At 41.1% G+C, this 17997-nt stretch overlaps 1 protein-coding gene across 9 annotated transcripts in view; it reads left to right on the top strand.

Annotated features, from left to right (window-relative positions):
• Nucleotides 1-17997, top strand: part of NEBL (nebulette) — a 215104-nt gene that overhangs the window by 125598 nt on the left and 71509 nt on the right. For 6 of the 9 annotated variants that reach the window (XM_073581843.1, XM_073581833.1, XM_073581837.1 and 3 more), the window contains 4 exons: nucleotides 9076-9223; nucleotides 11163-11250; nucleotides 11341-11412; nucleotides 17412-17507. The exons of 2 other annotated variants lie outside the window; for them this stretch is intronic. In XM_073581843.1, the coding sequence (XP_073437944.1) occupies nucleotides 9210-9223; nucleotides 11163-11250; nucleotides 11341-11412; nucleotides 17412-17507 (270 nt within the window). In that variant the 5' untranslated portion in view covers nucleotides 9076-9209. The remainder of the gene's footprint in view (nucleotides 1-9075; nucleotides 9224-11162; nucleotides 11251-11340; nucleotides 11413-17411; nucleotides 17508-17997) is intronic. One more of the 9 variants, XM_073581836.1, reaches the window with a different exon arrangement.

Below are 17997 nucleotides of genomic sequence, written 5' to 3' on the forward strand. Positions count from 1 at the left end.
TCCATTCCTGGTCGTTCCAACTTCCTAATCATTTGGGGGTCAGCTGCCTGTTGTACAAGGTTTGTCCTGGAGTAGCACCTGGCGTTCCAAGTATAACCACACCATCGGGGGCTCTAGTGATAAGTCAGGCATTCAACTAATCATGCCCCTCCAGGCTCGGCACGGCACATTAGTTCCACTACCACATGCGTGCAGAGTTTAAGCTTTAGGAAAGAAGGTTTAATCATAATCAAAGAAGGCGATTCTTTACTGTATGAGCAATGAGAATGGAACTTTCTGTCACATGATGTAGTAAAGGTTGAATCACTACAAAAGTTCAAGAAGTACCTGGATGCCTTTCTTGAAAAATATATTACAGGTTATGGGCACTAGATTCTGTGATGGGGCATTGATCCAGGGAACTAGTCTAATGGTCATATGTGGAGACGGGAATGAGTTTTCTCCTAATATGGAGCTATTAGTGTCTGCCCCATGAGGTTTTTACCTTCCACTGGATCAACGTGTTAGGCTATATTTTGAACTCAATAGACTTACGTCAACCTTCTACCTTAAAATCTATGATCAGTGGGGTTTTCTCTTTCTCTCCTGTGAAGTGTAAGCTCTTATGATCAACAGGATCCCCTCACTTACAGTAGAGTATATGCTCTTTTGATCAGTGGGGTCCTCTCTCCTGTAAAGCGTAAGCTCTTATAGTCATCGGGATTCCCTCACTCACTCCTGTAGAGTGTAAGCTGTTATGGTCAGCCGGATTCTCTTTCTCTCTTCTCCCCCACAGTTTTTGAGCAATTACTATCTTTCTAGTATTGAAATTCACTCAAATGTTGTTCACCGCGAATCAATTTTATTTTTTGAAATTTCGGTTAAATCGAATTTCAAACCATCTCAAATCATTTTGAATTTCTTCTCCTTCTTTTTGCCAGTCGAATTGTTGAGTGAGCGCATAATCTCAATGTAGATTACACAATTTTCAAAAGTTGAACATAAATTTTTTTTTGTGCTTTCCTAAACAAGTTCATGTGTGATGATCGAGTATCTTCAGACTCATCGCTTAGTCGATCAATCTATTCACGATACACAAATATCGGGTGAACGATGGGTTAAGATGTGAAGTGTAAAATTCGCCTCAAGTCAGCTGTAATTTAAAATTTCGCTTTTTTTATCGGTGATTAGTGATTTATTAGTGAATACTATAAAATATATCACAATCCATATAAAGCAATGGCTCTTTATCTTTTCCTGATTTTTTGATCACTAGACACCGTTTATTTATAGCTGACTTATAAATGCCAGCAATGTGACATAAAGCCCGGACCATTACCTCACTCCTGGCAATGCTTGTCTCCAGCCCTTGTTATGCGCCGTACCTGCTGACTTGGAATGACCTCCACGTTGTACGCTCCAAATTGGTTACAGTCGCCGTTTAGATTAAGGCTGTTGTAGGCAATCAAAAACCTAGCAGGCTTCACAATGTGAAAAGCGTTCATTCCACCCGGTCACCAGCGTGCCAGCTTAGGAAAAGTCACGGCACATACTTGTAGAGAGGTTATCAATTCGAGAGTTTATTTTACGCCGATGTGTCTTTACTCTTGCAGTAGACTTGAAAGCTGATTTGTGATCTTTGCAGCAATTTTACAAAGGTACTTTGAGTAGATAGGATGACATTTTATTATATCAGTCTTAGGCTAGGGCTACACGGTGACTTTGGTGATGACACAAGTTGCGTGACCAAAGATCGCTATGTAGTCTCTTGCACCACTCTGTTGTCCATGCAGACCAGGTGTAACCCTCACAAGGTTGTAACTATACAGAGAAATTCAGGAACCAGGGCAACAGATGTCCTCATCTGGGAACTTTATTGGTCTGTTCCAATAAAAACCACAATGGTTTCAGCAGCGCATGGCCTTTATCCAGCCTTAAAAAATATGCATATCTTTCTTTTTATGCCTTGATAAAGGCCCTGCCTGGCCGAAACGTTGTGATTTTTCTGTACCAATAAAGTGCCCTGGTCCTTGGATTTCACAGATCCCTACTAATGATGAGCGAGCGTGCTTGTTACTCGAGTTTTCCGAGCATGCTCGGGTGTTCTAGGAGTTTATTGGGCGTACTTGTAGATTATGTTTGTGTCCCCACAGCTGCATGATTTGCGGCTGCAAGCCAGCCTGAATACATGCAGGGATTGCCTATTTGTTACGGAATCCCCACATGTATTCAGGCTGTCTAGCAGCCGCAAATCATGCAGCTGCAGGGACTCAGACATAATTTACGAGCACGCCTAAGATACTCAGAGTACTAATAACAATGATGAACTTGGCACTCAAATGCATGAAAAAGTTGATTCCATTTTATTGGCATCCAAATCACATGTATTCTAAACGTTTTCGGTCCTACATAGGACCTTCATCAGAGAAATGTCAATATGATTTACTGTTTAAAGACAAATGTGAAAGAAAACAGAAAAAATTAACTATCAAGTATCACGTGATGCACAAAAGGGGAAAACTAGGCAAAAAAAAATGCATAACAAGTTACGTTGAATAAGCATAGATACAGTCCTGTATTTTAGAGACTGTTACACAAAGACACGTAATGCACAATTCTTCCGCGAAGATATATGTGAAAATTGGTGTTAAGGAAAAAACCAACCATACTATTATTGGTTAAAGTAAGGAAGTTGAAGTGAAGCTCCTCTGGAGTAGAAAAAGGATACAAGTGCTCCAAGATACTGGGTGCAGTTTGTGACAAAGTCAAAAAGGAATATGGTAGTGCCAATATCATATGTGGTTTGAATATGCCGGTCCTCCTAGGAGGAAATAGGTAAGAGTAAGGTTAGGCCATATAATATCCAGTGCAAAATATATATGTGTATCACATACGTGCACATTCCATTTCACACATAAGAGGTACTGAAAGGTTGAAGGCGTAAAATCCTCCTCGGATTTTCTGAAATTTTGAGTGCCTTGCTGTTCACTACTACTTAAGATACTCGGAGAACATCCGAGCATGCTCGGAAAACTCGAGTAACGAGCACACTCGCTCATCACTAATCCCTATTTGTTGTAGGTACATCACAGAGCAATACCAGTGATCCATAGGATGCCTAGGCACTAAAAATCACTTGTATTGGAGCAGCGACACATAGCAATCTTTGACCACACAACCTGTGTCACAGCCAAAGTCACCAAGTATCCCTAACCTAACACTGACATCTTGTAGTAAACCCTACTATGGTATAAAACACTATGTGCATTTAATAGCTTTTTATATTTTTGTAAAAAGTTTGTAAAAAATGCAATTGCAATGCATAGAACCAGATCAAGCAATATTTCCAGATGTTTTAGACCTCCATACATGTGAGAGGTATAATGATTTTGTGTGAATCTCAGGACCTCGCACAATGACCGCTCCGGTAATAGTGCACACTAGGCGGTTTTCCCATATTCTAACAGCTCCTAGTAAAACTAGAGCTTCATGATGACAAGGTGCACCCACAAGTTATATTAAAAACCTTGGTGCATTCCCAATGTTAACCTATGGAAAAAAGTCAACTTTACTTTCCTATAGTAAAACCTAGAAGGTTGGGTTTTGGTTGTGGTATTTTTGCAATTATACCGCAAACTGCAGGCAGCACTGTTTAGCCCAAACCTACTAGTGACAGCCCCAGGGCTCTTACATACATTTTCATCCATAGACTTCCCCATATATAGTGACAACCACAGTGTAACCCCATATACAGTGTTAGCCATATGTGCTACAGATGAAGTGCCCTAGTGTCACTCTTGTGCCTTCTTCATAAAAATCTTGGTATCAACAATCTAGAGATACTAATGGGGGAAATTTTTCAACACTGGTGTATTTCTACTTATAGTCTGCTGGAATAAGATGTGCTAATTTTAAAACTGTTTTTATTTTTAGACTAGGGTCACTCGACAATATTTTCTCTCATCCGAGAGAATCGGGCCGATTATGCTAATCACACTCTGATCAGAGTTTGATCAGAGTGTTATCCAATTTTTTCAGATGAGAAGATGGAAAAAAATGTCTCCATCTTCATTCTGTCAGTCTATGTCAGTCTTGAAAAGTATAATATTACAGGGTATATACACTAGTTTCCTTAATATTGCGTTGATCCAGGGAGCTAGTCTGATTGCCGTATGTGGAGTCGGGAAAGAATTTTTTTCCCCAATGTGATGCTTACTGTTTGCCACATGGGTTTTTTTTTGCCTTCCTCTGGATCAACATGTTAGGGCAAGTTAGGATAGGATATGGGTTGAACTAGATGGACTTAAAGTCTCCCTTCAACCTTAATAACTATGTTACTATGTATGGACATCCGAGTGCAGTCTGATTTTTTTTTTTTTTTTTTCCCACGGACCCATTGTTTTGCATGGCCGATTGCAATCAGAATATCAGATGCAATTCGAGCGTGCTGCAATTTTTTTCCAGAGGAAAAAATCATACATGTGCACTACTCCGTAGTATAACATTAGTCCAAGTGTGATCTGAAGTTTTGTTGGAACGCATTTGGACCAAAAATACAGTAGTCTGCATGAGCCCTTTAATTATCAATCAGCTTTGCAAAGTTATGACTTTTTGTGATATACAGTGCCTACAAGTAGTATTCAACCCCCTGCAGATTTAGCAGGTTTACACATTCAGAATTAACTTGGCATTGTGACATTTGGACTGTAGATCAGCCTGGAAGTGTGAAATGCACTGCAGCAAAAAAGAATGTTATTTCTTTGTTTAATTTTTTTTTAAATTGTGAAAAGTTTATTCAGAGGGTCATTTATTATTCAACCCCTCAAACCACCACAATTCTGTTTGGTTCCCCTAAAGTATTAAGAAGTATTTCAGGCACAAAGAACAATGAGCTTCACATGTTTGGATTAATTATCTCTTTTTCCAGCCTTTTCTGACTATTTAAGACCCTCCCCAAACTTGTGAACAGCACTCATACATGGTCAACATGGGAAAGACAAAGGAGCATTCCAAGGCCATCAGAGACAAGATCATGGAGGGTCACAAGGCTGGCAAGGGGTACAAAACCCTTTCCAAGGAGTTGGGCCTACCTGTCTCCACTGTTGGGAGCATCATCCGGAAGTGGAAGGCTTATGGAACTACTGTTAGCCTTCCACGGCCTGGACAGCCTTTGAAAGTTTCCTCCCGTGCCGAGGCCAGGCTTGTCCGAAGAGTCAAGGCTAACCCAAGGACAACAAGGAAGGAGCTCCGGGAAGATCTCATGGCAGTGGGGACATTGGTTTCAGTCAATACCATAAGTAACGTACTCCACCACAATGGTCTCCGTTCCAGACGAGCCCATAAGGTACCTTTACTTTCAAAGCGTCATGTCAAGGCTCATCTACAGTTTGCTCATGATCACTTGGAGGACTCTGAGACAGACTGGTTCAAGGTTCTCTGGTCTGATGAGACCAAGATCGAGATCTTTGGTGCCAACCACACACGTGACGTTTGGAGACTGGATGGCACTGCATACGACCCCAAGAATACCATCCCTACAGTCAAGCATGGTGGTGGCAGCATCATGCTGTGGGGCTGTTTCTCAGCCAAGGGGCCTGGCCATCTGGTCCGCATCCATGGGAAGATGGATAGCACGGCCTACCTGGAGATTTTGGCCAAGAACCTCCGCTCCTCCATCAAGGATCTTAAGATGGGTCGTCATTTCATCTTCCAACAAGACAACGACCCAAAGCACACAGCCAACAAAACCAAGGCCTGGTTCAAGAGGCAAAAAATCAAGGTGTTGGAGTGGCCTAGTCAGTCTCCTGACCTTAACCCAATTGAAAACTTGTGGAAGGAGCTCAAGATTAAAGTCCACATGAGACACCCAAAGAACCTAGATAACTTGGAGAAGATCTGCATGGAGGAGTGGGCCAAGATAACTCCAGAGACCTGTGCCGGCCTGATCAGGTCTTATAAAAGACGATTATTAGCTGTAATTGCAAACAAGGGTTATTCCACAAAATATTAAACCTAGGGGTTGAATAATAATTGACCCACACTTTTATGTTGAAAATTTATTAAAATTTAACTGAGCAACATAACTTTTTGGTTTGTAAGATTTATGCATCTGTTAATAAATCCTGCTCTTGTGTGAAGTTTGAAGGCTCTAACTTATTTGCATCTTATCAAACCTGCTAAATCTGCAGGGGTTGAATACTACTTGTAGGCACTGTACTTCATTACCCTATTTTGCCTTCTTTTTTCCCAAACATCATGCTGCAGCGCTTCTTTTAGCTGTCTAATTCGAGCTCCCTAAGAATCTGCTTTCAGCAGCTGCACAGCAAGAATCCATCCTCTACTTACAGAGTATGGGTAGTTCCCTGTCTGAGCCTCTCTGTCCTCTACCTTGGTGTCTAGGAAGGAAAAGTCCCTTACACAACTGTAGATGGAGCAGGATTTATTGCTGAGCAGCAGTTGCTGCATCTTTTGGACTAGTTTGTGGCAGAAAATGAAATCTACACCAGCCAGGTTCTTGGATAGATTTCATCTGCAATGTAGGACAGTTTTCTGGTGTATGTTATAGTAAATTTGTCTTGCCAGGCGCGGTTTGCTAAACCCTGTTCACTTTTTTCAAATTTTGCTCACATTTTGTGTGACATTTTGACGGCAGAAAACTTCGGGCGTTGAAAAATTCCCTCGTACATCTTTGTGCAACTTAAAATTTGTTTCCATTGGCTATCTGTATTAGTCATGGATTCTTCAGGTGGAGTAGATAAAATTCTTAGGGTACCGTTACACATAGCGACGCACCAGCGATCCCGACAATGGTACGACCTGGTAAGGATCGCTGATGCGTTGCTACATGGTCGCTAGTAAGATGTCAAACTGGCAGAGCTACTCAACGACGGCGATCTGTATAACGACCTCGGCGGTCGTTGGGACCTTGTCACACAGCAGCTATTCTGACGACTCAGACCTCGATAGCGTGAGTTCTGAGTCGACAACGAGGTCGCTCGTCGTTATGACGTCAAACACAGTGATGCATGCTGGCCAGCGGGACACCAACGATCAAAAAATGGCCCAGGACATTCGAGCATGATCGGCGAGACCGCAGCGGGGGCCCAGTCGCCGCTATGTGTCACATGTAGCGAGATCGCTGGCGAGGTCACTGTTGTGTCACAAAACCTGTGACATTTCAGCAATCTCGCTAACAATCTCGCTATGTGAGACGGGGCCTTTAAAGTGATTTATGCAAGGACCTGAGTTTTTCTGGATCTCGGGACACAATGGTTGTGGAGACAATTCAATAAGAATACACGATTAGTTGTTGTCCTTCTTAATCTGGGAGGATCGGGGATTATTTGTTTGGGATCTCAAAAATATAGCTGAGAAATGTAGGTTTTTCTTTTTTTTGATAAGTCACCTGCATCCATGGAAATGCAATGAATTACAAAAAGCCGCTTGGACTGAAACTGACATATTGTACTTGCTGCTTCCACATTAGTGGGTGGTCCATTTGAGTGGGTTGTCCACCATCTTTAGTCTACCTTCCAATAGGGACCAGCCATAACCCACAGTGAGGAGTGGCACTGTTTTTGACCCTTTTTTTTTATAATTCCCGACTCCTTCATTAAGCCTTTTGAGATTCCAATGTAGGCAGGTTTGTGTGAATACATAAAGACTGCGGCTTTAAGCTGATTTTCTCAAAATGTTCTGTCTAAGCAGAAAGATTATTTTTCACATTAAATATTAACCTGCTCTGAACTGCTGGCTGCACAGAGAATGTGGTGTTCACCGCTCAAGTGCTCTATTTTTTTGTAGACCGTTCTTCATCTGAACGAGTTCTGTGATGTGTGCCATACCAGCCTTATCTCTGAGCATACCATGGAAGTTCGTGTTATCATTCATGCTTGGTTTCATGGCTGATCAAATACTTTTCTGAAAAGTTCATAACCATTCCACTCTGTAGATCATTACAGCATGGCTACAATGGATAATCCAGATTTATTTATTTATTTTTTTCTTATATAACATACAGTATATCAATAGAAATTTCTAAACAAATTACTTACTGTGACCCCACTTAATAATCTATAAAGTGCTGTTCCTTATTATATAGTGTCCTCCCTTATTACATACAGTGACTGATGAATTGAAGTGTGGTGTAAATAATGCTAGGGTGTGGTATGTATTCATTTTGTGGTCTGATGAATAGGTCTGTATGTAATATTTGTTAGTCAAATGGTGCAGATTTGGCAATAAGTAAGTAAAAAAAAATGTACATGGTGTGCTATGTATGCCATTATTTCCTTGCTCCTTCAAATCTTTAAACTGAAGCACTGGTATATTTGCTACTGACTTGCTACTTGACACCTCACCAAGCCTGGTCAAGTGACAGAGGGCCTACAGTTTTAAATAATAATAATTTTATTTATATAACAGCCACATATTCCGCATCACTTTACAAATGAGTGGGGACACGTACAACAACAAGACATTGCAAAGTAGCACAAAGTTCAATAGTTAAAGGAATAGTGATGGCCCTGATTGCCAGCTTACAATCTATCAGGAAATAGAGGGGACAAAATAGGTAAAAAGTGCTGTTCAGGTATGGTCCAGCCAACATTATAATAGGGGTTTTCATATGAAGCTGCATGATCTGGTCATCAGCCAGTACCTAAGTACAGCCACCCAGGGCCCGGACAAGGCACCTGCCTAGGGCTCTACTTTCTGCCTACCCAATGGGGCACAGCTTTGGAGAACAAGAAAACCCCTGACATTGCTGAATGCCTGCGGCTGCCCATCACCTTCCTCCGGCCGCAGGCATTCAGCAGTGATGGCCAGCGTGCGGGCACACAGGAGAGCAGTGTCAGTCAACGATACAGCTCACCCCTCTCTCTGCCTGCACCCCGGCTGTTGTTCCTTCCCAGCACTCAATTGTATATGTGTCTGTAAGACACAAATACAATTGATGTCAGCGCTGTCTGGCACAGGAGCAAAAACGCTGTAAGCAGTGTACAGTAGAGGCCATATACCATAGTAGGCTTATTTAAGTCCTAATATGGACAGCTATTTTTATACAAAGGGAATTTTAATAACACTTTTATTTTTAAGTACATCTTGTCAGGAAGTGCTGTTGAAGACCTGAGGAGAGGGAAGACTGCAGAGAAGATCTGTGGATGTGAAAAGTCACCATGGCATCTGAACAAGGTGGAGGTGAAAAGAAATAAATTGCCCAATTAGAGAACATGTTACCTATAAGGTACGTGGATGTAAACGTTTACTTGTTGATACTATGTCTCGTCAGTACTGTGGTTCCTGTATGGCCCGCAGTCCGATAATGACTGATAACAACAACTCCCAGCATCTCCTTACTATTGCTAAAGACATACTGGGAACTGTAGGTTCACGAGATATGAATGTACATGGGCCTAACTGGACATTACAATTGATTGCTGAACTACGCTTGGTGATGTATTCATGTACTGATGGTGATTCTGGTGCTGTAGTCATGCAGTGACGTTTTTTCTTGTGACCTATTAATTTACTGATGATGGTTCTGGTGTCATTTTTATGTACTGTAATGTACTGTTGATAGTTCTGGTGATGCATTCATGCACTAATGATGATGATGAATACCGCAGCAGAACCATCATCACTATGTGAATTGTGAATACATCCCCAGAGTCATCAATAGTACATGAATACAGAATCAGAATAACCATCACTACATGAAGATGTAACCACATTTATTATCAGTACAGCAATATGAGACCAAAACCACCATCAGTACATGAATACATTACTAGTGCCACTATCCATGCAAGAATATGGAATCTGAACCACCATCAGTTTTGTTGCAAACTGTTGTTTCATGACGAATATGAAAACCATCATGCGTATCCCTTTATAATGGGGTCTATTTAGCTTCCATTGGGGGTATCCGCCAAATGCTGCACACCTTAACTGAAACCAAACAGCCCCCATTATATTTAAATAATATTAGTTTCTGTGACTGTCCTTGGGATTGACATTTAAAGTATAAGATGTCAGGGAATATCGCTATTTTTCTCTGGTATCGTGGTCTGCAAGCAATGAATGATACCATATCTATCTAATGAAAACACCCTCCCTACTGAGCCTAACCTCTAAAGTACACAACTTTTTTTTTAACTTTTGTTGGCAATTTTTGGTGAAATTGATAACACTTATAGTGGAAGTGGTTGGCAGAGCTTATTACCTGACCTATCGGAGGGGGATGGGGGTGCACATGTTCCGGCTTATGTCACTTCTTTTAACCGCTAATGAAGTGACATGCTCATTCTTTGGGCAGCTTCCACTTCCGCTTGGAAGCTACCTGTGCTATATATTTTAATTTTGAATGAAAGATGCGGGTGGCAGATCCGCCACAAGAACGATGGCAGAGCCACTGGTGAAGCTTCCCCAGGGCAACGGCTGTCGTTTAAAAGACGCCATGTGCACATAGCCTTACTCTAAACTGTTAAGTATAGAGAACATAAGCCGCCTGAAGCCTGAGCATGTCACTTCTTTTAACCCCTTCATGTTTTCTCAGCCCCGAAAGTGACATAAGACTGATCCTGTGCACAGCAATGTCGTTTTGACATCACTGTGCGCTACGATCATTTTATAGGGTGCTTTTCAGGTGGATCCTTTGCAAAATCTGTCTGTAAAAGACGCCTAAAAGGGGATGTCCATTTTAGACAACCCATTTTCCACTAACTGGCCTTAACTAGACAACAGAACATGGGTGATATCATTGTGTTTTTTTATTTTAGAAGCCTGAAACAGTTCCGTTTACAGATGTGTCAATCTTTCCATGGAAAGTCTCTTTGATTTGGTTGATATGAGCTTTTCTCGTGGAGCATTTTCATGTCATTTTGCACAAAAAAATAAAAATTAAAAGCACTGGGGACCGGACTGTTTATATAACAGAGATGTTATTGAGGTTTTGGTGTAGTCAGCCATCTAAATATATATTATCAGGGACTGGCTACAATGTAACTGACGGCCACTTGAGCTATTCTTCTCTCTCTATCAGAAGACCTCTCAGATAAGAGGCATGTAGCACCATATACGGCTGAGCCCTCAATAAGTTTAGTACAGCCAAGGAGGCACCATCTTCAGTCCAGGTCATTGCCTCAGTTCAGTACACGAGACGCTCACTTGGATTCTTTTTACAGTTTTCCATACATTTTTTCACCTTCCGTAAAGATGAAAATTCCAATCATCATTGACTCCGCGGCAGATGACAGCGATGAGGAGGAAAAGGTAAACTATCCCTCTACTTTCTTTCGACTTTAGTCTAGTTATTTTATTTTTTAGTAAATTTAATTGCGTTTTTTTTTTTTTTTATTTCAGTTTTTCCCTAATCCTGTATTGGAAGACAGAAACGTGGAATTTGCCAAAAAATGCACCGAATATATCAGTGATGTAAGTGAATGGGTTTTTCTTCCACTATTGTCTGATGTATTTGCTGCCTGTGAAACTATTTTGAGATTAAAGGTGTTCTGGCACTCGTTCAGTGGCCCCGTCAGGGCTTACATCCGAACCCTCCGAAAACGGGATTAGGACGTATGCGCTGGTGGGGCCATAGACTGTGATGATGTCGGCAGAACGAACGTGCGCTCTGTCATGCATCATTTTTGGGAGGGTACATCTACTGAATGAGGACACCCAGATGTAGTAGACTGCGTCTGAGTGTCCGACTCCTGTAGGCGCAGACTCCCTGAAAATGATGTGCGTCATAGCGCATGTTTGCTCTGCCCGCACCATTATAGTTTATGGCCCCGTCAGCGCATACATCCGAAGCCCGTTTTGCGGGGGGTTCAGACGTAAACCCTGATGAGGCCACTGAACAGGTGGCTAAGCGCAATGTGAAAGCACCCTTAGGACGAACGACCAATATGGAGATATTTTCAAGACCACGGGCTAAGGTATAGAAGACACAAAGAGATCCAAAAGAGAGGAGATCTAAGTAGGTATGATTTTTATTTTTACAATGAGTCCCCTATTTTGTAGGTATATCCATAAGATTTAGCCATTTATTAAACTAAAAGAAATATATAGTAATGACCTCAATGCGGTGTCTGGTTTAGAATACACTAAGGTATGCAAGGCATGCTAAGGCATGTAAGAAGTCCCTCTTTTTAGTTCTCCATCAAATTGTTACAAAAAGTGCTATATCAATGCAGCACGGCAACCGCCTATTGTTTTTTAATGGGCACCCTGTAATACTAACTTCTTCCTGTGGAGGCACTGCAAGGAATTTGAATACTTGCTTGCAGATTTTCTTGAAGCTGATCATGATCACTGGAGTTTCCAGCAGTGATCAGCTTATTTTATGGTATTTTATCTATCCAGCAAGCATTAAAGAAGGTGAGCAACCCTTTTAAATTGAGGAATTTTGCTTTAAGCAATTCTTAAAGTGGGTTATCCCACCAATATTTTTAGCCCTTTTCTTCAATTCTAGAAATATGTAAGTTAACATATCTATATTTTTCCCCCTTAAAGTACATGTTTTGACACTTTTCCATCCTTGGTAGATCCACTGTAAAATCACTGTGAGGTGGGCGGGTGGCGGCACTGAATGACACGAGCATGCACTGAAGCAAGTGAGTGCTCGCACCCTCTGCAGCTAATAATAAGAATCATTGTTATTTGTATAGCGTCAACATTTTCTACAGCACTTTATAATTTTAGAGGGACTTGTACAGACAATAAAGACATTACAGAATAAGCATAACTCAAATACTAAAAGGAGTGAGGGCGCTGCTCACAAGCGTAGAATCTATGAGATGGCAAGATAGAGGGCGCTGTTTTCTGAAACCATACATTATTTTTTAATTACCAGACTTTGTAGTGCTGGCCAAAATCCCACACTCAGTTTTTATAACATTAATTATAGCAGTGGGCAACCCCTTTAAATGTACCGTATACAACTGAAGATCTGTTGTGCTTAATAATGCAGCTTGCCTATAGCTAGAAGTCTGTACCTTCAAGGTCAAGCTGCATCTCTTCTCTCAGATAATAAAGTCTTGACGAGCTGCCAGAATATAGAAAGAGCATCTAAAGTACCTCGTAACATAATATATATATATTTTTATTTCTGCGTCAAATAAAAATCTCCATGTAGGAGAGCACTGTGCTCCCAATAGTGAATCGCTCAAGTTGTGCCTTTGCATAGTAGCATTACAATGTGACGTTAGGCTTATATGGTCATTATTGAATTTTAACGTAAAATAAAAGGAGGTCGGGCACCAGATTTAACTATACGAGTTACTGCAGTATTAAATAGACCTCTTAGAACTGATGAGGCAGTTGATCTTACTTTGAGAACCCATGTTAGAATGGCTGTATAAAATAGCGTGGGATATAAACTCTCGATCCTTCAATCTAGAAGGAGCAAGTCAGGTCTCTGCTCCAGATGTCAGGAACAGCCCAGACTCTGGGGAAAAGACAGAAGGGGTTTATTTATGCTTTTCTCTTCTATTTTGCTGGCTGTATAGAGCTTGTAGTGAACAGAGAGAATTTGGGGAGCTATATGGGGCCCATAATACTGTATGGAGGACTATGTGGTGCCCATAATACTGTATGGAGGACTATGTGGTGCCCATAATACTGTATGGAGGACTATGTGGTGTCCATAATACTGTATGGAGGACTATGTGATGCCCATAATACTGTATTGAGGACTATGTGGTGCCCATAATACTGCATGGATGACTATGGGGTTCTCTTAGTGCTATATGAAGCACTATATGGGCCCATTATACTGCATGGAGGACTATGTGGTACCCATAATACTCTATGGAGGACTGTGTGGTGTCCATAATACTGTATAGAGAACTATTTGGGGCCCATTATACTGTATGGAGCACTATGTGGTACCCATAATACTCTATGAAAGACTGTGTGGTGCCTATAATATTGAGTGGAGGATTAAGTAGGGCTCGTAATACTATATGGGGGACTATGTGATGTCCATAATACTGTACGGAAGATTATGTGGTGCCCATAATACGGTATGGAGGACTATGTAGTGCCCATAATACTGTATGGAGCACTATATGGGGTCCATTATACTGTATGGAGGACTATATGGGGCTCATTATACAGTATGGAAAACCATGTGGTGTCCATAATACAGTATGGAGGGGCTATGTGGGGCCAATAATACTAGATGGAGGACTATGTTTTGTCCATAATACTGTATGGAGGACTATGTAATGCCCATAATACTGTATGGAGGACTATGTGGTGCCCATAATACTGCATGGATGACTATGGGGTTCTCTTAGTGCTACTGTATATGAAGCACTATATGGGCCCATTATACTGCATGGAGGACTATGTGGTACCCATAATACTCTATGGAGGACTCTGTGGTGCCTATAATATTGTATGGAGGATTAAGTAGGGCTCGTAATACTATATGGGGGACTATGTGGTGTCCATAATACTGTACGGAAGATTATGTGGTGCCCATAATACTGTATGGAGGACTATGTAGTGCCCATAATACTGTATGTAGTGCTCTATGGGGTCCATTATACTGTATGGAGGACTATATGGGGCCCATTATACAGTATGGAAAACTATGTGGTGCCCATAATACTGTGAGGGACTATGTGGTGCCTATAATAGTGTATGGGGGGATATGTGGTGCCCATAATACTGTATGGAGGGCTATGTGGGACCCATAATACTGTATGGAGGGCTATGTGGGACCCATAATACTGTATGGAGGGCTATGTGGGGCCCATAATATTGTATATAGGGTTATGTGGGGCCCATAATACTGTATGGAGGGCTATGTGGGGCCTATATTACTATATGGAGAGCTATGTCGTGCCCATAATACTGTATGGAGGGCTATGTGGGGTCCATAATACTGTATGGAGGGCTATGTGGGGCCCATAATATAGTATATAGGGTTATGTTGGGCCCATAATACTGTATGGAGGGCTATCTGGGGGCCATAATACTGCATGGAGGGCTATGTGGGGTCATAAAATGGTATGGAGGGCTATGTGGTGGCCATTACACTATATGGAGGGCTATGTTGGTCCATTATACTGTTTGAAGGGCTATGTGGGGGCCATTATACTATTTGGAAGGCTGCATGGGGGCTATTATACGGTTTGGATGGCTATGTGGGGGCTATTATACTGCTTGGAGAGCTATGTGGAGGATATTATATTGTTTGGAGGGCTATGTGGGGTCAATTATACTATATGCAAGCTATTATACTATATGGAGCGCTGTGTCGTGATCACAGTTGGAGCATCATATGGTGTTGGTGGTCACCATACTTTACCGGGGGTGGTTTGAGGAGGGGGGTACAGTAGAGTCATCATACCATGTGTGGGGGGTACTGTGGAAGAATTCACTGTGGGGGCATCAAACTGTGTTTTGGGGGGACACTATATTTGGCATCATACTTTATGGGGGACAATGAAGGGACGATCTATTGGTTTCAATAGGAGGAAAATGACTTTGTAAGGGCTGCAAAGTTTTGAGATATGCTCTTCAGTGACCCCACCAGATATTATGGTTTTTTAGGGGAGTGAGGGCAATTAAAACTTCTGCAATGGGGCCCCATGATTTCTTTGTATGCCCCTATCTTCTAGGATACTTATCTTTAACACAGGAGTGATGAGCTGAATTAACACTTCTTTTTTGTCTTGTGGTATTCATTGCCATGTTGAGCCAAATTCTTCAAAATGACACATGGGAGGTGTCATGATTTTTGCACAAATGTAAAAATTCTCTTAATTTTTTTACTTTTGCTTTTTTTGTGCTTTTTAGAGCAAAAAGCCGCATGTTGTGTTAAAATGTTATCGCTGTCAGAATATGGGAGGAACATGCAGAAAATGCAGCACAGCTCCAAACTAGCAATATAATTAGGAGAAATATTAAAGATGATTTACCAAGTGAACTTACATTAATTTCCATGTGATGTGTATATTAATACTGTATGAAGCTGCAGTGTAAAGTCTTTCATGCCCATAATATAAAGCCATCCATAGACTGGTATGGCAACACTGCCACCTACAGGTCGTAGGACAATGCAAAGCTTCACTAACAGTATAAACTAACTAGTAATAAAGTGGATGGAAAAGCTCAGAAATCTCAGCCAACCATAAATGTCCCAAAAATAATTATTTCTACTTATATTTCTAAAGGATGGAATAGACAAAATATATTGTCAATCATCATTCGCTATGGCTGACATCTGCCCGTGTAAACCATCCAGTACATCGTCTAATCAACCTATTAATGAACCCAGGATTTGGGGTACTGAGGTGTGCAGCATGTGGAGGATACATTTAGAAACTATATGTAAAATGCACATTTGTTTTGTTTAGAAAAATAGGTCAAAGCTAAAGCTGTTTTGACAAATTCAATAAAAAAGTGTTCTACACAATCTTGGTAGGGATGTTCACACAATTGCAATTGTGCTGAAGTTTTTTACAAAATTGTGGTAAAATAGTGTTTTTTTTTCTGTCCTTTTTTTTGGAGACTAGGTGTAAAAAAACGCAGCTCTATATCATTTTCTGTTCATAACCTGATGGTTCACAGTTCTGGGAGACTTAAAGGGGTTGTCCAGGCTTTGGGTTCAGGTCTGCTGTCGCTCTGTGTGTGCTATCCGGATTCCAGCTCCAGGAGCAGGTGGTCTAGTGATCGCAAGAATGTGATTTGTATACTTCCGGCCACATTCCGACTAGACGTATCCGGCCTCGCTCAAGTCACTTGTATTTAGCGAGGCTATGCACGTCTAGTTGGCACGTGACTACGTGTATAAAAATCTCGTACTTATGTTCATGCGCCCGCCTGCTACCGGGATCGGGACTGGATAATCTTACCAGTGCGCATATTGTGAGGGCTCACAAGTGACTGCAGCCTTGATCCCTGAGCCTGGACAACCCATTTAAGGGATTCTCCACTCAGCATCTCCCTTTTTGGGCTAGAGCAAAGAGTCACTGAAAAGAGATGGAATCAACACAGCATGTTGTCCCCCAATGTATGTGATTTGCTTACTTCTGGCCACATTCCAACTAGACGTGTCCAGCCTCACTCAATTCACTTATATTCCCGTCTAGTCGGCATGTGACCACATGTATGTAAATCTTATACTTGTGGTCATGCGACAGCATTGGCACTGGAGAGTCCTAACATTGCGCTCTGTGCCTGATTCACAAGTCTGCAGTCACATACACCGACTGGCGACTTGAGAACCAAGGCTGGACAACACATTTAACGTGTCAGTGGATTTTATTAGCTAAAATGAGACTTTTTTTTCCTCCTGTGGTGGTGCTGCAGATGAATTCAACTTTTACAGCTGGACTTACCCATAGATCACAGCCTATTGACTTGTTAACCCTTACATGACATTGACTCATTTCTAGTGAATTGATCTTGTTTTGCAGATCTGCTATAAAGAGGAATATAAAAAATCCAAAGGCCGGAATGAGTTTGTTCCTGACACGGCTAAACTGAAAGCCGTCACAGACTCTATTTCAGAGGTGAGATTCATTTAGCAATTGTGTGAACTTGGATGTGTTGGAGAATCGAAAAAGAAGTAACAGTCATTTTTTTCTAGTGCAATGTCTACTGAGATGGTTTTACACAATATTTGATAACTGAGCACAAAATTGTGATAAAATATTGAATTTAGTAGAATGAGCAGAAGAACCAGTTAGGAAGCTTTATTAAAATAAAATACAAAGAGGCTGATTCATCAAGCAGTTTTCTGATCTATCTATCTATCTATCTATCTATCTATCTATCTATCTATCTATCTATCTATCATCCATTCATCTATCATCTATCTAGACAAACAAAAACACAGGAGCACATTTTCATGAATCTAGGCCATGCGAAAACACAGAAAAACATTAAAAACATTCAATTTAGCAAAGTTTTCCCAAAAAAATTTTTCATAAATTTTTTTTTTTTACTTACAGTAATAGATGAATAAAATATGGTTCTTAGTGCACAAATTGACCAATTCAT

This window comes from Dendrobates tinctorius, unplaced genomic scaffold (assembly GCF_039654945.1).
Source record: "Dendrobates tinctorius isolate UK_male_01 unplaced genomic scaffold, ASM3965494v1 ptg000070l, whole genome shotgun sequence".
NCBI lineage: Eukaryota > Metazoa > Chordata > Amphibia > Anura > Dendrobatidae > Dendrobates > Dendrobates tinctorius.